Source organism: Bombus bifarius, unplaced genomic scaffold (assembly GCF_011952205.1).
Source record: "Bombus bifarius isolate JDL3187 unplaced genomic scaffold, Bbif_JDL3187 scf7180000007966, whole genome shotgun sequence".
NCBI lineage: Eukaryota > Metazoa > Arthropoda > Insecta > Hymenoptera > Apidae > Bombus > Bombus bifarius.
The window spans coordinates 4,653,980-4,675,644 of record NW_022884352.1 but is presented as its reverse complement, the minus strand read 5'-3'; the positions used below and the strand labels follow the sequence as shown (position 1 = coordinate 4,675,644).

The following is a 21,665-nucleotide window of genomic DNA, read 5'->3' as shown; positions in this document are numbered from 1 at the left end:
ACGACAGCCTGATAATTCCATGAATTAATGCACGTTTCAGATACGAACTAATAAACTACCGACCGCAATTCCACGTTTCGGGGAACCTCGATGAATATCTGTTCTAATATTCGGTCAGGGATTATCACGCGTTTACATTGCACGTTGTGATTCTATTATAGAATTAAATTCTTCAAAATATAACAAAATCGTCGTTGATAAAACAACATGATCGAATCATGAGACGATAAAATTGAACATTACTTGGTAACGTGTGACAGTTCTGTAGATCGCAGTTACCAGCAAAATCCTGTTTACTATACAAACTGCTGTCTATCGTCTACTTGTTGAGTTAGGATTCTTGATAAAATAAAATTACACGTTTTTAAGTTTTATAAAAATCCTCCTCCACCGTTTTGTGTGCTGTTGAATTAGAATTGTCAACTGAATATTCGATAAAGGGACTCACCTTTACGGGAATGCAGAAGAGTATGAGGAGGAGATCGGCCGTTGCCAAGCCACCCAGGAAGACATTAGTCGGTGTGGATGGTAGAGGTCTAAGTCTCGGGCACAGCGTCGAACCGATGATGACGACATTTCCTGAAATAAAACCATTTATTGCACCGTTCTCATCAAAAGTAGATAATTAACACGTCACCTAAAGTTGAGCAGTTTCCACCGAAAAACAGTGGCAAAGTCAACTAATTTTTACAATTTTACTTTATTTTAATTTGTTTACTTTAATACAAATACGTATCTACTATTTTTAGCTGCTCTTCGAGTCAAAGTTTCATCCCTTAAACTTGAGTTACCGCAGCTAAGAAATACCTATTTACTATTTTTAGCTGTTCTTTGTCCGCGATTTTTCCGCGAAAGCGACATTTCGCAGAAAGAAATGGCGAATTTTATACGTTTACAAAATTTATGTAAATATATTTGTACATCACTGTACAAAATTGCAACGCACAAGTGTTAAGATAAATTCTTTGAATGATATAACACGGCGTACGTTTCTATCTAATAACTGTCACGTGGACAGCAGTGACAAAATAGGAAGTGGATGATAAAATTAATCATCGTGTCGTCGCATTGAACAACATTTTTTCTAGCTAAACCACGCAACCCGGTATCTATATACTAATGATGATAACGTTGCGAATGTTTCAACAACTCTAAAACACTAGATGCATTTTGGAAACATTTTATTGTTATTTCTACTTTTCTTCATATTTTATTTAATATCGCTATCTTTTTCACAATTTTCCTGTTTCCTTCTTCGCCAGATACTTCGGAAGATGGTATTTGACTATTAGAAAGGGGAAGGATCGATTTTCCGGAGCCGACTTAACAGAGGATAAAGAAACAAGACCACGAGACGGTTTTTCCGCGAGACAAAGTACCATCTCACTCACCGACTAATCCGAGGAAAAACGTGAGGGAATAGACGACGAGAACGGGTGCCAGTTCCTCCCAGTCGAAGTGACTGAACGACTCGTTGAGATCGTAATCGATAAAATCGGTGGTATTTGTCTGGTTCGACATGGCGACGATTAACTTCTTGACAACGACACTTGAAAGGTTGCGTCCACTTGTCTATCGCTCATCAGCACGTTTTCCATCGTGCACGCTTTTAAGCACTTTGCTCAGTTGTACCGACGATTTGCAACAGTACTCTTTCTAACGAAATCCCTTGAGAATCCGCCCTTTCCGTGTCGAGAAATCTTCTTTCGCTCGATTTTCTTCGCATGCTTCCCTCGTCAACGGTTTTAGACACTGCCGCGTTGATACGTTGCCATAATCTTTGCCCTGCAGGAAGAAAACAATCGAATCAATCTTGGAATTGAATTAAGCTCCAGACGAGAATCAACGTTCGCGTGACATTTCATTCGCGGTGTTTTTTCGTTCAATCGATTTATAATATGGAACTTTGGTTCTTAAGATCGGAACTATCGATGACTAAAATATAGAACTTGTAGGAAAGTTCAACAAACAGTGTAACAAGAAATAGGACAAATTTTATAGTACCGTAACAAGTAGCTTTTATCGATATGTTGTAGGAAAAATCATTAAAATCTCTAAGAATGAATATCTTTTTATATATTTAATCTGTATAGCGAGCTTCCATAGAGGACTTTTGTTTCATTGTTGGCTGCTTAATACTCGATCAAAGGATAATGGAAAACACGAATATTGGGTGACAGCAAAATTTTGTACATCAAATTGTAGCATGATATGATCCTAAGTTATCTTGTAACTCAACGTTGACGTACATGATCGTTTTAGATTTCGACAAATAAAAATAGTAAGACGATCGAGTAACCAGCGGTGAAGTTAGAAACTAACTGTTGAAGCAACCTGCGCAAACAAATAACTCGTTGGCTGAAAGGCTCTTTAACTGGTTCAACAGAAAGCTCTGAGCTCGGTTTAGAAGCTACGAATACCACAATTAGCAGTCTCTTTAAATACACAAACCGCCCTGCAATTTCGTCCACATAATGGCCATTGTGTATATATTTCCAACGTAAATTGCCTACATTATTCTCCACCGTGAGATTCCACTTGCAAGCAATGTCCACGTATATTCTTCGAGGAGCAAAATATAACGCAAGATTAGAAGATGTCGAACACATTCAACAGAATCACTACATGAAAATCATAGTGATATAAATGAAAATTTTGACAATTTAGATCTCCTCGTATTATTGAAATTTGTAGAGGATTGTAGAGGATTGGTAGTTAGAAATTTTCTATTAGAAAATTGGTATTTGAGATAATAAATAAATTAATAAATACAGCTAATGTCGTCAAGACGCTCGTACTAAAGAATTTGTTAATCACAGTGTGTAATCACTGATTAGATCGCTAATGGATATTCGATAGATACCCGTAGATACTTGTAGATACTCGTCGATAACTGATCGATAACTGCTAGATAACTGACTTCCTTACGATCGTGTCCGTTTATTTATACTGGCCTGGGAAGAGTCGGAAAATTCAAATTTGTATTCGTTCGACGGTTGCACGTAGCGGCGACATTGTTTTTCCCGGAGTTCATTTATTATTACATTGCGTGTTTCCTAACGATATTGATACTCCGAGGCAAAACAACAACATGATTCGAATCGTCCTTTAGCTCATGTGCCGCTACAAATTCTTATAAGCAGACATTTTTATATACACAACGATGACTTTTTCCATCTATTGAAACCCGCAGCCTATTTATAAGTATTATCTCTTTAGCTTCATAATTAATTAAATTATAATCTAACTCTTTGTTATAATTGTTTTCGTGACTTGAAAAAATATTAGGTCGTGCGAAAAGGTCGTTCTTTCAAGTTCTATTGATTCTATTGGAACAAAGTGGATCATAGGTAATTCAATAAAATAATATAAAACAAAAAATGTTGTGCATCTATTGTTTCTTTGTAAAACGAAAGAAACTTTCGAAGCAGCCTAATACAATGAATTTCTTGTAAGAATAATCGTAAAACACAATTTCGTGAAAAACAGCAATGAACCATTATCAAAATTTCGATTTTGTCGAATCCTTCATTTTCATATTATTATTCAAATTCTGAATTACGAAGATAATTTGTAGGTATGAAAGGAGACTCGACTTTCGAACTTTCGCACACCATAATTTCGCAAATTTCCTGGTTACTTCATCCGGTGTAAGCTTGTGTCACAGATTCGAGAAAGAAGGGAACGGAAGTGGTGAAAATATGGAACAGAACATCCTGTGTTTTCTCAGCCTCGATTCGGTTTAAAAGGAAAGAAGCAGGCGCAACGATGCTCGGGAACTTGTTTTCGAGATTTCTAGCACGATATTAAAGCGCGATTTGAGCTTTCGCTAAAACGGAGCCGTTAAAATCGTCAAAACGTAAAATGCATCGCGTTACACAGCCATGACCTCGTTCACGAGCTTCATTAAATCCGATTGGCAATCGAAATTCGTCTCCGCCGTGGAAATTTTATTTCGACTCTGCGAAACTTCCTCTAGGCGAGTATTTAGACAGTTCCTTAAACATCTTATCGATATATTAAAAAGTTTGCCCTCTTTATCCATGCGGCTGTCTACAAAATTCACAGCGTAATTCAAAGAAAATTTAAAGGATTTAGACTTTTGTTAAATTACACGTGCACCGTAATTTTTGCCATTTAACGAATAGCTTTACAAATTAAAAATCTCCGCTCCAATTTCATCGAACACTTCATAAAAAGATACGAATCGCCCAGAAGCAACATCGATCGACCCCATAAATCGAAGAGTAGAGAAGAATAAGTTTACCTCAAAATTTATTTGTCCTATCTTCTTATGGAAATAAGCCAGTTGTTTCTTGGCAATTAAACCCTAATCGCGTAGTTGTAGAACGAAGAAATGAGAAATTTACAAAGGATACGATTGAATAGGCCTTCTAAAGCGCTCATATATAAAATATAGGAAACTTAACAAATTTTCTTAAGAACTTAACAGTACGAACGGTATAATCTGTGGGAAAATCTTTTCTTTATTATTATTTTATTATTATATGTATATTATTATTTACGGTACAAGATTTACTTTCTGGTATGGAAGATCAAAGGCCGATGCAGTTTCTCTAAATTTGCCTTCACAGCCGAGTATCATATTTTATCCTTATCGCCATTGACATTCATCTCGGATGCTTGCCTTCTTTTGTTTATAAAATCGAACAATCAACATTACGGAGTGACAATAAAGAAGTGGTCAACACATATATCTTCCTGATCGATACACGAGGGAGGGAGTTTTCTTGTAAAGTCAGAACAATTAATTTGTCATTAGGCCACGGATTTTTATGCATTTATGATAAAATCGTATATGAAAAAGTCTATTAACTACATAATTAGACAGCAGATTTTTATGCAAATTCATATTTCCGAGAATATAACCGTACAAATAGGGCTTCGACAGAAAATTATATTACTTGCCACGTATTATAGGAAATACTATACTTTTAATATTTCATATATTTTTCTGTGGATTTTCTGTCAAATTTTCTATAAATCTACATATAACATAGTGTAATATAATAAAGTATAATATGGTATAGTACAGTATAAGTATATTCGTATTTCAGCCTATTACAAAAGAGCTTATTCATGTCCGCTACGTATCTCGTACATATATATGTCGGAGATGAAAGAACATCGGGACTTCCGGAATGTTGGGAAAACCCCCAATACCCTAGTCCAGACTTTTACTATAGCTGCACTTAAATAATAAAAATAAGAAATAGTTTTAATGTTCCAATCTGACTTTATGACAATGGGTTCGGGCTCGAAATGACATAGCGGGTCCACTGGACGTAGCCACGGTCACGGGAAGAACGTGTACCTGACAGAGGTATAAAATGATTATATGGCTCTCCTTAAAAACGAAGATTGACCCGAAAAGCGAGGACAGGAGTATATAAGGACAGTTTCTTTTGCATGAAGAGGGTTAGTTTGTTAGTGAGTCGTTGGACGAATTACTGACTGAGTTGTCGAGAAGTTATCCGAATCGAATAGTACGTTGATACTTGTCCTCCCGTGGACCGTGGATTCGTTATCGAACTTGAATTCGTTGTCACCATCATCTAGAACATCCTATTGCTATTACTCATAGCCTTTTGTAGTGTCCACATTCGTACTGATAAATATTAGCTACATTCGCGACGGTAAAATGCCAACCTGACTCCGACATATATATAACCATTAACACACATAAACACGCCCAATATATCCACATACACACTTCATTGTACTAACTTCATTTTTGTTACGATTCGATTAGCATTAATTTTCTTATTTTTATGATCTCTTGCACAAAGTGGAATATATTTCTTACTTCCTTTACATTTCTAATATTTCACAATTCAGGATATCCTTTTTAATAATCTTTTTACGCATAATCTTGCTGATACTGGAGCTCACAGATACGATATGATTTAATGTTTCCTTTCTTCTCAGATTGCATAGTAGAGAATCATCCGCGTCACTTATCTTAATTCTTTCTTTCTTTTCTTCCATTATTGAATTTATGTCTTCCTGCCAGTTGTAATTCAGCAATCGTCGAATCGAATATTTTTCTTTGTCTGGCCTAGTCAGACCCATAACACACTTACGTATTGAACAACATCTCGAAGCAAGTGATCTTAGTCCATCTTCTATGAATATTTTAACTTCCACTCTGTTCTATATATTTTTTTATTCGACGAGGTATCTCCTCGCGTTCACTTAATTCTAACATCTCTGCATTCTTTATTCCTGCAAGTTTCTCCTTTATTAATGTATACCAGTTGTACTTCCTTGGGTTATTTTTGTTTCCACCCAGCTCGTTCAATTTTGTTAGGCGCCTCCAAGGGAATCTATTCTCATCCATTTGACATATTTTCTCAGGAAATATTTTGATCTTTATGTTTCTGATCTTTATGTGATCTTTCTATTATTACACTTTCCAGCTTTATTCTGCCTGTTTCATAACGTACCAGATAATTAGCAGTATCCATTGGAACATTCGGTAGATGTTTCAAACAACGTGTCTGCATTTTCTCGATCGTTGCAGCTTGCTCGATTCCCCAAATATCCATATAACATCCATATAAATATAAAACTGCAGCTGCCACTATCATATACATAACGTGCGAAAGTATATAAAACGAACCAAGTTGAGTCATAATTTTTAGTAGACGAAACAAATTTACTATACAAGTTCCATTTATTCGGCTGCCTTCGTAAAAATTTGAAATTACATAAAAGTCCGCAATCCATTCATAAACGATCATAAACAATTACAAACGACCAGAAACGATTAATTTAGTAGAGGTTCCGGTGCAATACAATTTATCAATCAACGACACGTTCGATTTAATCCCTTGTATGGGTGCGAGCATGTAACCACAGTGCACTCATGGTTTAATACGCATCGGAGAGAGCTTCAATTCATCGATTCTCGATCTATCGAGGCATCGCATCGGGAAACTGACAAAGGGAAACGTGACGAAGGGTTGCCAGGGCAAGATGGTCCAGATCATTTTGAAGATGGATGACACGACGAATATTGGCAGAGACATTCGTTAACCTGTTAATAACTTAGACTAGGCCATTTCGGGATTGTTTGTGGATTTTGAAATTTCGATGTGTTTAGGATACTGAACTGGTAGTTGTTAGGTCGTATAAGTTAGTCATCATTTGTACTCTTACGAACACGATTAATGTTTATGAAATACAATATAAATAATGGATTTACTACATATTGTTACAAGTACTGTACATTTCCAATAGTTTTTGTATACATACGTGTGTTTGTATATTGTGTATATTGTTTATGTGTGTATATTGTGTACGCTTTTACGCGTTTAACCTACAACTACGTAGGCCCGTAGTACGACGATCGTAAACGTAAATATTATGGGCATAGCTCGTAGTAGATGATCGGATCAAACGTAAATATTACGGGCATAGCTCATAGTAGATGATCGGGCTAGATATAATGTATAATATATAATAGCTTGTTTACGTTTTCGGCACAAAATTCTCGAACGTAAATCGTAGGTTAAGGAGTTAATTGTCCCACGAGTGTATAAGCATCCACAGTATGGTCATAAAGATGCGAGGATGGAATTATTTAATTTTGTTATCATTCAAGTTTGTATTTTCGATTTCACGCGATAAAGACACGTGAGATACAGAATACAAAGTACAATCAAACACTTTAGAATTAAATAACCTACCTCACATCTGAAAAATCTCTATGATTCAAGGAGAGACCGATTCAAGGTTAATGTGAATGGAAAATACAGGTAATAAAAAATGTAAGATACGATTCAAGTAGTTCATTCTCTCGTAACAATAATCAACCATTGCTCGTGAATTCGACGGATACCTTTTTACGTAGCGGTATGCCACCTTTCATTTACCGCCAAAAGATTTATGGTGAAGATTCCTGCATCCCGAAATAAAGCTCGATTGACCCCGTGACCGCGTGGCCGGAGGCAAACACTCGAGAGACGAGAGAGATCACATCGCTGCTCGGCATTGATAATGGCACGAAATGTAAATTTTAGATGAGAGGCTTTTTAGAATTTACAAAGAAATCTTTACGAGTCATTTCAACGACATTACGAAACTGACTTAACACGAGATATGCTATTATTCGCGAAAGCAGAGGGATTTTCCACTTGCAGCGTCACGAAACGACTGCAAAGCAAATTTGATATTTTTGTTTTTTGAGTTCTACAGCTATCGATAGCAAACTGCGATGTGAATTCCTCGCAGGTGGTGACTTTTCGCGGGAGAACATAGAGGAAGCTCGTCTCGTGCGATAAGTATAATTATTGCTGGAAATAGGAGAACGCTTCGAAGTTAAAGCGAAAGCTCACTGCTGTCTTTAGTCGACTATCGATTCATCATGAAAAATTATTTTCTCTTGGGAAAGTTTGCCGTTATAAATCTGGAAGTAATAGGATTCTTTCTGCTAATGAATAAAATTCTCCCATCTTCCAATATAATAAAATTCGCTACCTCCGATTCAAGATTCTCCTCGATTCAAGACGACTGCACCCGGAAAATTGTGGCTCAGTTATCACGAACAATAAAAAGATGTTCGATGGAATCTATAACAAATCAACGTGAAAGCGAAGCAAATGGAAAACGAAGACAAAGCGTTTTCTTAAATTGAAGCAAACGCCTCGATTCGTAAAAGAGCTCGCCTAGAGTGTACTAAATCCTATATAATGGCCTCTAGTAAATCCTGCATAAGTATTCTAGCTGTTCTATTGAGTCGATAATGAATTCCATACTTGAAAAACGGGATAACCGAAACCCGCTTTCCTGGAAATTGAGTTATGAGAGACCAATTCGCGGCTCTTTCGAGCAGACAAATTTTCAAGCATTTTACTGGTTAGAACTTTGTAAAAAGCATAAAGTGCAGACCATGTGAAGGTACTACGTGAGCGAGTGTTAGATCTGAATTCAGTAAGAAAAAAAGGTAAATAAATAGACGCTTAGTAATGGTTTTCTCTCTTTTCTTTTCTTCTACATCTTTCTCCGTTTTTCCTTCCCTTACTTTCTTCTAAATTTTCTTTTCGTCGTACCGTCCTGTCGTTCCTTTGCGATTGAAAACTCGTAAACTATTTTTTCTTCTATTTCCTTCCTTCTTTTCTTTCTGACTTCTTCACCCTCACCTTTCCTTCCCTCCCGCTCTTTTCCCTCCCATAAGCCTTTCTTCCGTTCTATCTTTCCTTTCCATTACCTTCCTTCCTCCCTTCAAATAATTTCCTTCGATCATCGTTAACTTCCTGCTCCTTTATCCTCCCCTATCTTCCATTTTTCCATCGAGGAAAAATAATTTCACTTTTCTTGCATGCGCGGAGAAACGTACGAACACGTTTAATTGTTCTTCCGCTCTGCTGAAAAGTAATAGAAACAAAGGAATCTGACCCTCAGATACAAAACTACAATGTAGTTCAACATCTCGCTATAGCAACCTCCACAACGACCCAATCCTAAGCTAATGTATTTTTCCTGTCTCACGTCGAGCAGACTGAATTAACTCCAAAATGAATGGAGTTTCGTGTTGGATATATACGCGCTCATATATACGAGTTGAATTGTGAATATATATCTACTTTATATTCACCAACTTCAAAACTAAGAACACTCGAATCACAACTGCGCTAAAATAGAAAGCACAGTGAGACGTACTTGAAATCGGGTTAATTGCACGGAAGAAGACTCTGGTAAAATAAAACTCCTTTTTCTGTTACTTTCGACCATCATGAAAAGTAAAAAAATATCGTTTTTAGCGTAACGGAGTGGAAACGCCCTCGCGTTTAACACGTTCTTTGCCGCGATGGTCACCGCTTAGTCAATTTTTTAAAATGACTAGTGAAACGAATTTCGTAAACTGATTTCATAAATTTTCCGCAATGTCAATGACTTAGATAACATTATGAAAAAATGTGCAAATAGAGTATATAAGTATTTTGCAACAATTAAATATTATACAGTGAAATGTTATCACGACAAAATATATAAAATTCGCGTGGCAATCAACGTGTTAAACGCATCGAAACGTGAAATCCCCCGATTACCTCTAAAATATAACGTTCGTTATCTTATCAGACTCTTTGGCTCGGTGCTGCATTGAATTAATTTCCGAACGAATCTACATTTGCATCGTCGAATTATGCAATGCATATAATTTTAAATAGCGGTTTGTTTCGCTAAACGATTTTATAATCGAGTAGACGTTTAACTTGTTACTTCTCGGTAAACGTAGAGTTAACCATAAAAGAAGATTGACGAGTTTCCATAAAGAATCTTTAGCAGAGGCGACAGCTTCAATTAACAACGAGAGATTGAAAAATGTAAATTCCAGCCTGATTGTATCGTCCATTGAATGAAATTAGAATTAGCGCTTGATGCGCGCGATTTACAAAATAAAGACAAAACAACGAAGTTCTAAAATACCATACTACACACAGAGAAAACTAGGCAGAGAGTTTGTCGTTGCGATAAACCAGATTAAAGCTGACCGCTACAATATAACTTAGCTGCTTCTCCTACACGCGCCGATGTTACAGACAATCAAAATGTAAATGTAATTTTGAAAATGAAAATATAGATCGTGTAATCTGGCGATGCAGGCTTAACGATTCTGAAAGATCGGAATCGACGAGAAACTTGCTAATAAAAATATTGGCTTATTGGAAGAAGGCTTATTGCAAAAAGGTCTCGTAAGACGAAATAGCGAAATTAGAGCATTTCTTTCCGCTAATGTAGTCGTTATACGTTTGATTAAAAAACGATTTATGTCCAGTTATCATTCCTATATGCATATATAATCGCTTCCAAAAGTTTAAAGCGTGCTAGGTTGAAACTATAATTAATCATAGTTAGAAATGACAATTATCATTTTATATGAAAACCATGCGAAAAAGATTCATCTAAGAAGCAGAAGGTGCTTCAAAGCTTTGCACGAGAATAATAACGTCTCGTTAAAGAAATATTTTAGTGAAATATTAATGTCTAATTTTTCAATATATCCTCGTGTAAGCTGAAACATAACTTCGTTGAGGTTTCAAATGCTCGGTGTGAAGAAAAAGTTTGCACGACACTTGCTTTCTTGTGCACCATGAACAACACGATAGAATGAATATGCATTGCAATGGGCGTTCCGCATTCTCTCTGTTAATGAATTTCCGAAGCTCGATTATACGATGCTTGTTCATCGCACGAACGATCCTCGTGTGTGATTATCGGTGCATTAGATACACGAGGCAGCGTTTAGTGCGTCGAAAACACCGTGGAAAGCAAAGAAAAAGGTCACCTCTGGCAGAGGAGTAAATTTTCCTTCGCAAACTTTTGTTCTTTGGATCGCAAACTATCTCGAAGTCAATTTTCTCTATCGTTTCTCTGGCGAAATTCGACAAATTACGCGAACTAGAATATGCAAGTGATTAGATGATATCGTATCCTGAATTTTTATCTCGTATCGGAATTTCATCAAATTCGTCATCGGTTTCGCTATACGAAACCGAAACCGAAAAATAAATGGTGCTTGAGGAATAGTAATTGCATTCGATCAAATAGCGTGCATGCTGCGATCGAACACGAAAGCGATTTTCTTTAGTCTCGATTCGAATAATGGAGTTGGACGGCGACCTTCCTAATTGAACTTTCATTGATTCCCAGAGAAATGCACCTGCACTTACATGTAATGAATACAGTAGAATTTCAGGGTTTCATCAGACAAAAGAAAGTTTAATTAACAATGCACACGTTTGAAAGCTACAGGTCGTATTCTACTTAGAGGAGTCAATAAATTGATATCTTTTACCAATTGGATTCTCCTGAAAAATTGTGCACTTGTTTCTAAACACCTACATGTGAATTCGGTGAAGTAGCAGAGTTACAAGGACCGACTGCCATGGTTTCTCAACTCTTCCAAATTGTATTTATATATCAAACTGGATATCTATTTATCAACCGTATTAAAATTATATCAATGCTCGACGTCTGCAATAGTTTTCTTTTATTATCCAAAGAAGTCGATAAAATTTGTGATAAAAATGGATATTTTTGCTTCTGGCTATTATTTTAAGATTGTTAAGATCAAGATTATTTTTCATTTTCCTGTTTCGGATAAATGGACTAACATAATTCGTGGCAGGCGTTCAGGATAGCATATTGTGAGAAATATGTAACAGTTTAAGTAATACATAATAAAGACAACTGTATAAATGTCAGGCTGCATTTTCTTGAAATATGAACAGACATATAAAATTCGGAATTCCTTAGTCTATAATTATCCGATCATTTTTTATCCTAAAAGGCACCTAAAAATAACGTCTCCGAATGTAGATCTGAATGAAAAATCGAATTCAAGAAACAATAGATTCCAAGAACAATCGCAGCCGTCTGTCCTTTTTCGTATAAGTCGTTTCACTAATGGCCCATAATTTCCTGCACTAACCAAACTGCATTCATCTCGCATCTCACTTTCCATTTACCACGAACGTGGCATCTTTTGCACGAGTTAGGTTCGCGTACTAACTCGTACAGCTGAAACTTCGAAGCGATAAATTGTACGAAAAGGATGTGACAGCGAGTTGGAGCAAAACAGAGGGAAAATATACGTAGACTTATGTCAGACACGGTTCAATCTCTGCCACGAACAATCACGAAAATGACACGCGACGGAGCGACAGAGCTTGCGCCAAATTTCCGGCGTTCCGTTCGACGAGCCTTTCTATATGAACTGGTTGCAAAAAACGAAGCTCGTTAACCGCGCTAATTTTAGCCCGGTGATAAAGCCTGGTGAAGAAAAGGCATTCAGCTCGCATAATAGCAACTACAAACTCTGGCCATCGAATTAGGACTACCTCGCTTTCAACGTGTTTCGGTATTTTAGTAAAATTGAGAAACGCGAGGGACACGTCGAATAGAGAATTTTTTGAAGCATCAGCTGAGCATCTATCGAGTGTAACGACTAATCTACGTTCAAGGTAAAAGAAAAAAAATTTCTACAATTTTTCCAAGACATCAAACAACAATCAGTTTGATCATGCAATTATCAAATAATTATATACGTGAGACTTCTGTAAAAAAATTTTACGCGTTAATAAGAGGTAAATAAATGGAAAAAAATCGATGGATGATTGATCACATCGTAAAATAATTACTACCAAAGAATATAGCTGGAAATAACGGGCAATTATGCGAAAGAAACTGTAATTTCAATGAACAATTGTCTTACATTAGTAAATCAAATAGAAAGGATAATTGTGGTAGTTCGATATGCGTGGATCTTGTTAATTGAAAATTGGTACGCCATTTAAAAGACATTAGCGATAATTTTGTAACAATTCGGTTGGTGCGAAGTTTTACACGATTTTCTCGCTTAAACGCTTAATCGACACATCGTGGTCCACGTGAAACTCACACGAATTTCGATTTAACTCTGAAACTTCCTCGTCGCTAAAACGAACAATTTTCGAATCGAATTCAACTTAATTGACTTTCATTTAACGCGTGCCAGTTTCATTCAGAGTTTCGAATTTAAGATAGCGAATGGCATAAATAGTTCGATGTAGTAAATGAAACAGAGATAGACGCTAAGAATACGTTGCGAGACTACTTTAACGATGGAATCGTCTCGTGACGACGCGTTTACTTTTGACAGAAGTTAAATTGATTCGTTAATCAGTTCGTTTTAATTCAATCTCGCCTCTTTTCCATCTTTTGCGTATTTACGTTAATCAAAACATTACTAAATCAACAACTAAATCAATGTGAAATCAGACTCTCCAACTTTCTACATGCGTGTGCCAATTAAAATTTCGCTGGATTAAAAATTTTGTGTTACTAATTTCAAGTAGATTATACTGTAAATTACACTCACAGATGCCTCTTCTTTTTCTTTCTCTACGAGACTAAGTTACTTAAAATTTGACTAAAAGTAAAAATGTTAACACCCCGTACTATTAACATTTACTTCAATTACACCTTAAATTAGACCGGCGATGAAATGTTCCAGAAATGCTCCTAAAAGTACAGCCCACTGCCAACATTTATTTTCCCAATTCTAAAAAAATTAAACTGTCTAAAAACTGCTTACAAATCATAGCAGATCACCAGTACCTAAAATACGCGAACATGCGCTTAATATTACACACAAGCGGACACCGTCTGTCACTAGAAGATAGATGCAAAATGAAAAGAGAAAACGGCTGGTTTCTTCGTCCTGAAGATGCGCGTCGGTGTCGATAGTGGGCGGGCTTCTTGCCAAGCGAGTGCGAATTTCTTGGCTTAGAAGCGAATTTTCGATGACGAGAGTAGCCTGTTGGCGTAATGACGCCTTTTTCGAACGGTTTGATCTCAGTGTCCGACAGCTTGTGACAAATTACGAATCGATCGACAGATATAGAGAAGCTAATGACGCTCGATCCGCCGGATGGAACAATTCGTACGAACTTTCTATCGAGCGTTATCTGACGATAGTTGCGTAATTATTATAACAATTTCTAAACAGCATTTGCTTACGTTACCGATAAGAGAATCGCGTTGCGCAATCCGCACCATATTAAAACCGCGTTACCAACTTTCCTTCGTTCGCAGGCCTCGTGATACACTATAACTAGTCTGCAGATATTTATGCAAATCCGTGTTTTTATGAATACAAATAAAGAAATGCGACCTCGGCAGAAATATGTTTTACGATTGTAAATAGCAGGACGATTGCGAGGAATTTATGGGATTTATGAAAATATACTTAAAGGATCAATAGCAGTCTCCTAGACTAGAAACGCGTTCAATGCATGATGTATCCGCTTGATGTTATATTGACATATTGATGTATTATATGATATTAGTAGAATGCTGATGTTTATGTAATTTTATAGTTTTACAGGCGTCGCTAAATATATAGATTCTAAATAAAAATTTATCTCATTTACTCAATATTGTAATAAACGATATACTCTAAATGTCTTAAATAATTTTGCACGATATACAGACTGGTTGGTAACTGGTGGTACAAGCGGAAACGGAGTGATTCTACGCGAAAAAAGAAGTCGAAAATATGGAATACAAATTTTTCGTACGAGGCTTTGTTTTCGAGAAAATCGACTTTGAATTTTCGCTCGGTACGCGTGCACTTTATCGCGTCTCGTTATAACGGATCTCACTGTAGATCGTTGTCTCGATGGAAAAATTAAAAAAAAAAATTAAAAAAATTTTTTATTCTATATTTTCGACTTGTTTTTTCGCGTAGAATCACCCCCTTTCCGCTTGTACCACCAGTTACCAACCACCCAGTATATGCTCTCTGTGCATTTCGATACCTTCAAACGTCCCATAAACGCTTAAAAATCCACGGTCTAATTATAAAGAGCGAAACGCGGATTTGTAGGCGAATTGATTTACAAAGAGCGCGATATTCGATTGCGAACGAAGGTGATCAACGTTAATGGAAAAGGGTTAATTAAACAGCACGGAATAGCAAGAGTTAACGCGTGTAGCGCAACTTCAAAGGCGGTTCGAGAAACGAAGTACGAGAGTAGTTTTCAGATGAACTTAATTTGTCCGGCCGTTTGACCGTTCCATGATCAACATCGGCTGAAACTTCCATAACGAAGCACAATTTATGCATCTACGCCATGTGTTGGCAATAAACCAGTATTTATAGGACATGGCAGGGCGAAGTCTTGCCGTAGACCGTACGCACGTAAATTTGCAACGGTGCTTTGCGAAATAACCGTGATAAAGTCAATCATAATATTCTTCAGAGAAAAAATCTCTAGCGTATACACTGCTCGAAATAATTGGAAGGTTGTTCTTCTCAACTCTCTCGTTGCGTCTGCATATTCTTTTAATGTCCCTCTTCAAATCAATTTTCATTGCAGTATCGTACGAATGGTATATCAATACATCAATGGTATAGGATTTCTTCGCTTGTTTGCTCGATTAGTAGAGAATTTGTTTACAGAAGCAGTTTTGTTCAAGAGGAACAGTGTATTTGGTGAACTGGATTCGTATAAACAGATCAAAGCGTTATTGGGATTGAAACTATCGCACAGGCCAAAAGTTTGCGATCGTTCCATGCTCCATCAAGATGAGAAACTTACAAATGACGAGAATTTCGAAAATCTTGTTGAAAATCTGTCAAAATCCATTTTTGTCTATTGTCGGAATTTTACGGTGCTTCTTCTTCGTATTCTTCATCTGTAGTATTCATACATGTCGGAGAAGCGTCAGGAATAGAGTTGTGGGCGTTTGCTAGATCTTCATTGGAATGGGCCATCGCTAGGTTATAAGGTACGGCCTGGTAATACGAGTATGGATACTACCGATTCGACGATCAACCGCGGTAGTTCGGCACTCGCGATACTAGTGACGTTGGTCTTAGGTTCGATAACGAATCCACGGTCAACGGGAGGATAGATATACTTGCTGACACAACACTCACAGATCGTAAGGCGCTACTCTCTTCGTCGATGAGATCGCAAGAAAGGTCCATTCTTTCGTCCCGATGATGCCACCGAGGAAAATTATGATGGGGGCATGTCTAAGGACACGAGATCATCGGATTCGTCGAGTATAGCCCTCGTTCCGAAAGTAAGGGAAATTTACGTTGTTGTCAATTGGTCAATTTGGGACAAAGACTGTCTGTCCGTTTGGAAAATCTTAATTGCCGAAAAAACCCAGGTTTTATAGCGGGTCCTTAGGCTAACTGTACCTGTGCCGTGTAGGTGCCTCAACATCTGGTATTTATTGTCCGAAGGAACCGTTGGAATGTTTTACTGTCAGGTACCTCTATGGGTATTTCCTTTAATGAGGGTCATACTACCACTCCACACCTTTGTTAGACGAAGCGCCCGTTCCGTTGACCGCGGCTACGTTCGGCGGCTGATGGTCGCCTTGAGCCCAAGTTTATTGTCACAAATCGCGAACAAGTACAATTGGACAGAATGACGGCAAATTGTTTAATTAGAACTGTAAGCTTTGATTACAATTACGGATTTTCCCGAAGTTCCAGAGGGAAGGCTCCGGTGTCCTTTCATCTCCGACATATATAATTTGCTCGAAATGCTATTATTTGCTTACTATAAATTGCAAATGAAACGCTGGATCTCCAAACCGAAAATAAATGACGAACTAAAACGCGGAATAAATTAGAGAAACGACGTGGAAGAAATAAATTACAAAGAAAGAGATATTTATTTCGATATAAATCTTTGAAGTTTGACAATATCGTCGAGGACACGAGATATTCGGAAATTCGAAAATACTTCATCAAGAAAAATGTTCCCTCGGAGAATTTCGGTTACCGGATTGTAAAAGTCAGGAAAAAGTTCCCAGTTCGGCCTGCTTCTGATATTTAGCTAAAAGACGATCGCACAATGGTGGAAAATACGTGTTCTGATTTATGATTGCCGGACCAGGTACCACACGTGTTCAACCTACACTTACGCGAGATTCTATTTACGAGCCTCTGACACGTGCGATCTACCTTTATACCTATCGAGTTTGCCAATAGTAATCGCGGTAAAAACGTATTCGAGAGATTCAACGATCTACAAAAAGTTTCCTGCATCTTTCATGAGACCGATTCCACACCTTTAGCAACAATTAATGACATTTCCAGTTTTTCTGTTATCGACTTCTTTTTGTATTGTTGATCGAGGTCAAAGTTTCAATACGATGATTTATTCATCCTTTCTCCGTTAACTCACACACGCATGATCTTTCCTAATTTAATGAAAAATTTCGAAATTTCCAATTGGCGTGCTATAAAATCATTTTCATAATCCATCTCATCGTTCGATATTCCTCCGATAACCGCAAATTGTTTGTTGCAGAAGTACAATAAATTACTTATCTCGTTGATCGCGCGTATAAATGCTCTGCATATTGAAAAACGTTTTATGAACACGAAAATGAAACGAAGAAATAGAACGATCCAACTACATAATTACAGCTTTTTGGTCTGGTATACCGTTTTATATAAAAACGACACTTTTTAATTGACAATTTTATCTGGATATTTCTCTTCCATTACCACGTTTAATGGCCAACTAGAAATAATATTCGTAGGAATATCGCGTTCCGTTATTTCGCAGATATTTCGCAATAAATGATTCTCGTGCACTTCAATCAGGTATGAAACAGAACATTCAGAGAAGCCTAGTACTTTGTTACCCGAACGCAATCGTCTAACTGTTTCGAATAGTTTCAAGTAGAATCGCGCAACTCGTTAAATAAAAGCTCGTTTCCATGTCTCGATTGACGAGGGAATTGCTCTTGACTCGTCACGGGAAGCGTCGTACGCTACAGACGATAAAGCGATGCTCTCGAGCGATATATTTGCATCGATTACCGAATAACGTGATTCCTATCGGCCAGCGCATCATCAACACCGTGCACACGTAATAAAGCAGACCGATTTCAAAGTCACGTCGGAGATTTATGAAAAACGAGAGTGGTAAAGCGTGGAAATTTATTTGCCGTCCTACGAGTAAAACGCTAGCGAATAATTTACGTCTCTGCAGAGAAGCTACGCCTAGCTCGCGATATGCATTATTTTCCCATTTATCACATATTCCACGTAACCACGGCCGTTTCCCAATATTCTCTGTACTGTCCGCGTTTACGTTTCCGTAGAGGGGAGACACAAACGAATTCTCAGTACTGCGGAAGACCCAATCGAACGAGGAAGGATCGGAGGGGATGAGATACGCGCGTATTATCGAAAACGCGTAGATCGAATGTCCATCGAGATATGCACATCGACGACCACCAGGGAATTAATTATACGATTGTGTCGTGTGTCCTTGATTTGTTACGTTACGAGTAACTTAATCTACTTTCCGCGTTAACCATTGCCCAGTGGAGGTTGGATAATTGGCGACGAGCATCAAATGCACACCCTATTTTACTTCGTTCTATGCCAATAAAGCTGAGAAACGATTATGATAAGGATTTTTTATCTTTTAACTTGCTTCTTTCTCTCTTGCTAATCTTTTTGGGGTCTGTACAAGTTGACATGAATTTTATATTTCAACGAATATTATGAGAAGACGGATAGCTGTTAGATATTGGGAAAATAATAAACGTAAAATAAATACGCACGAGTCAAAGATCATCGTGCTTTCGCCGTCGGAATTAACTGAAGTGAAACAAATCTGAAGAATCACCAAGAAATTACCAACTTCTTAAGCATTATTATCTTGCTTGGAATTCTAGGTAGCGAAGAATTTTTCCGTCAATTAGTGTAATAAATGTCTCATCGCCTGTGTACAACGTATCGGAGACTCGGATCATTCGAGCAACTTTAAAGTTAATTAGGCGAAGCGGAAAGTTTAAAAGTAAAAATATTTTATTCTTGAGAGGATTAAGCACGAAGACTAAGCAATAGAATAGAAAAATTTAGCATGGAAATGAAAGCTTTCGCAGACGTTCTTTTCCATGCATCAGCTAATTTAATTAATCTGGTATAATTTCCAAATATAATTAGAATGAAACGAAATTTCCACGATTTAATATAAATAGAATATAAAGTGGTTTGATAAAATAGCAATTTAATAAATGTGATCAAAATTTTAATCGATATTGAATAAGTTTTAAAACTCGATTGGAATTGGGACAGTTTTCACGATGAATATTGGGAAAGTACGATCAATGGAACTTTATCGAATGAATCTGGTTCGTCTGGTAATCTCTCATTGTGGTTACGGTATTCCACGTGATTAGCTGGCAAAGACAACAAAGCTACGAAGTTCGTACAGAAAACAAAACTCCGAAACAATTTCAATCACGCTTCATCCGAAGCCAACAACAATCGTGAGTTTCCCAAAGAGAAACAACAATTTGTAAATATAATCAGAATGCAAATCTAGCGTGCACCGAGTTCTTAGTATTTGACGAATTAATTTCGATATCCCACAAACTTGCAGATAGCTATAATTTTCTAATGTCTCGTACGACTGATAAGAGATAACGAAAAACATAGTTTATGCAGAATTAAGCTCTGAATTGTCGTAAACAAAGGAAATATTCATATCAGGTATAGAAAACAAGCATTTATAGATAAAAAAAAAAAGGAGAATACTAAAATAACAAGATACGACAAATTATTCAAAGATCGATATCTACGACATACAAAATAGCATTAATTGGACGATGATAGGATAGAAATCGTATTACAGTCAGTCACACGAATCTTCGTACATTCTATACAATTTTTATTAGAATAAAACTGTACTAAATTTCACTGCAAGAAGACTAAAGCCTCTTCTATGATTATTTTACGTGTTAAGGAGTAAATGTGTTATTATACATGATAGTATATGCTTCATTTAAACAAAAATAACATTTTTGTAAGGTGTATGAAGATCCTTTTGTAACTGTAAGTAGATGAATATAGAACATGATGCAATATGACATATAACAAGCGATTAAGATATATTATAGCTTTATGCTATAAAACTGGGCCATCCTGACGCAAGGATTATGAAGTAAATAAAACTGTAGTAATAATACTTCAAGAAAACATAAAGGAAATATGATATAGTAGTAGTAAAATAATATATGTATCATATTTTCTCTCCCTTTTTGATATTATCTTAAAGTGAAAAGGAAATGTAATAATAATTTATACCGTGGTGATCGCTCAAGTGTACAGAGTTTCAATGTTTTCGTGTTTTATTTCTTTCCATCTTAATCTGCAACTTACTCGACTCCACTCCATCATGCTATTTTACTTACATTCGTACAATAATATACACAAGCGTGTATCCATCAAGCGTAACTCCAATGTCAAATACGCACAAAACCCGCCCTGTTTTTCTAAAGTTCTTATTCGCGAACCGTGCCTGGAGCATTATTACACCCTTGAAAAAAAAAATCTTTTCTCGTCGACCTCGAGCTTCTGAGAACGCCAGATGGCTAACGCTGTTTCATGAAATTTCTCTCGTTTAGTGGTGTGAAAATAAAACGAAATCTTCGAAAAAGAGAATACAACATACGTTTGACGTTAAAAACTCAAGGTATTTCATTAATTAAATTTAACACACACGACTTCTAATTGGGGATAATTCGATAGAAATCTAATGATCCTGAAGATAATTATTATATACTTTATAAATTACTTTTAAAGTGTCTCGGGCTACCAATATTGTACGAGCCACTAATTAATTAAAGCAGCAAATTTCTAGCTTGATACTAATAACACGTAGTCGCGAAATAATCGGTTTGGCGGTTATATCGCGAAAATTTTCAGAAATCGAAAGTAACAGCGTATATCAAATTTCACGTGTTAACATCCCCTACAGCTATTAAAAGCTTTATCTTGACATCTTGACGTTAAACTGGTCGAGAAAAGCTTTCACGCCATAAAAGTCAATCAACAGATATCATACTATGTAAAAATCTTTCAAGCTGAAAAACTGCGAAATTATATAGACTACATGGTAAACAGCCAATAATGGTTACCAATAAATTATCAATAAACACGTTTTTCTGTCAATTCGTATTTTTGAGGATATAATTAAAGGAAGTAGATTCTCGTTAGAAAATTTGTTTACTTATCAAGTATTATAGAATGCACTATACGTTGAATATTTTCTATGTACAATCTGTGCAATTCTACACCTTCATATTTCCTACATATGCGTAAAAAACCT

The 21,665-nt window shown here is 36.7% G+C and overlaps 1 protein-coding gene across 5 annotated transcripts in view; it reads right to left on the bottom strand.

Moving 5' to 3' along the window:
- The window catches only part of LOC117204378 (QRFP-like peptide receptor), a 79,186-nt gene that overhangs the window by 57,228 nt on the left and 293 nt on the right, over positions 1-21,665 (bottom strand). For all 5 annotated transcript variants that reach the window (XM_033441710.1, XM_033441720.1, XM_033441734.1 and 2 more), the window contains exons 2-3: positions 1,392-1,785; positions 449-579 (exon numbers count right to left, since the gene is read on the bottom strand). In XM_033441710.1, the coding sequence (XP_033297601.1) occupies positions 449-579; positions 1,392-1,521 (261 nt within the window). In that variant the 5' untranslated portion in view covers positions 1,522-1,785. The remainder of the gene's footprint in view (positions 1-448; positions 580-1,391; positions 1,786-21,665) is intronic.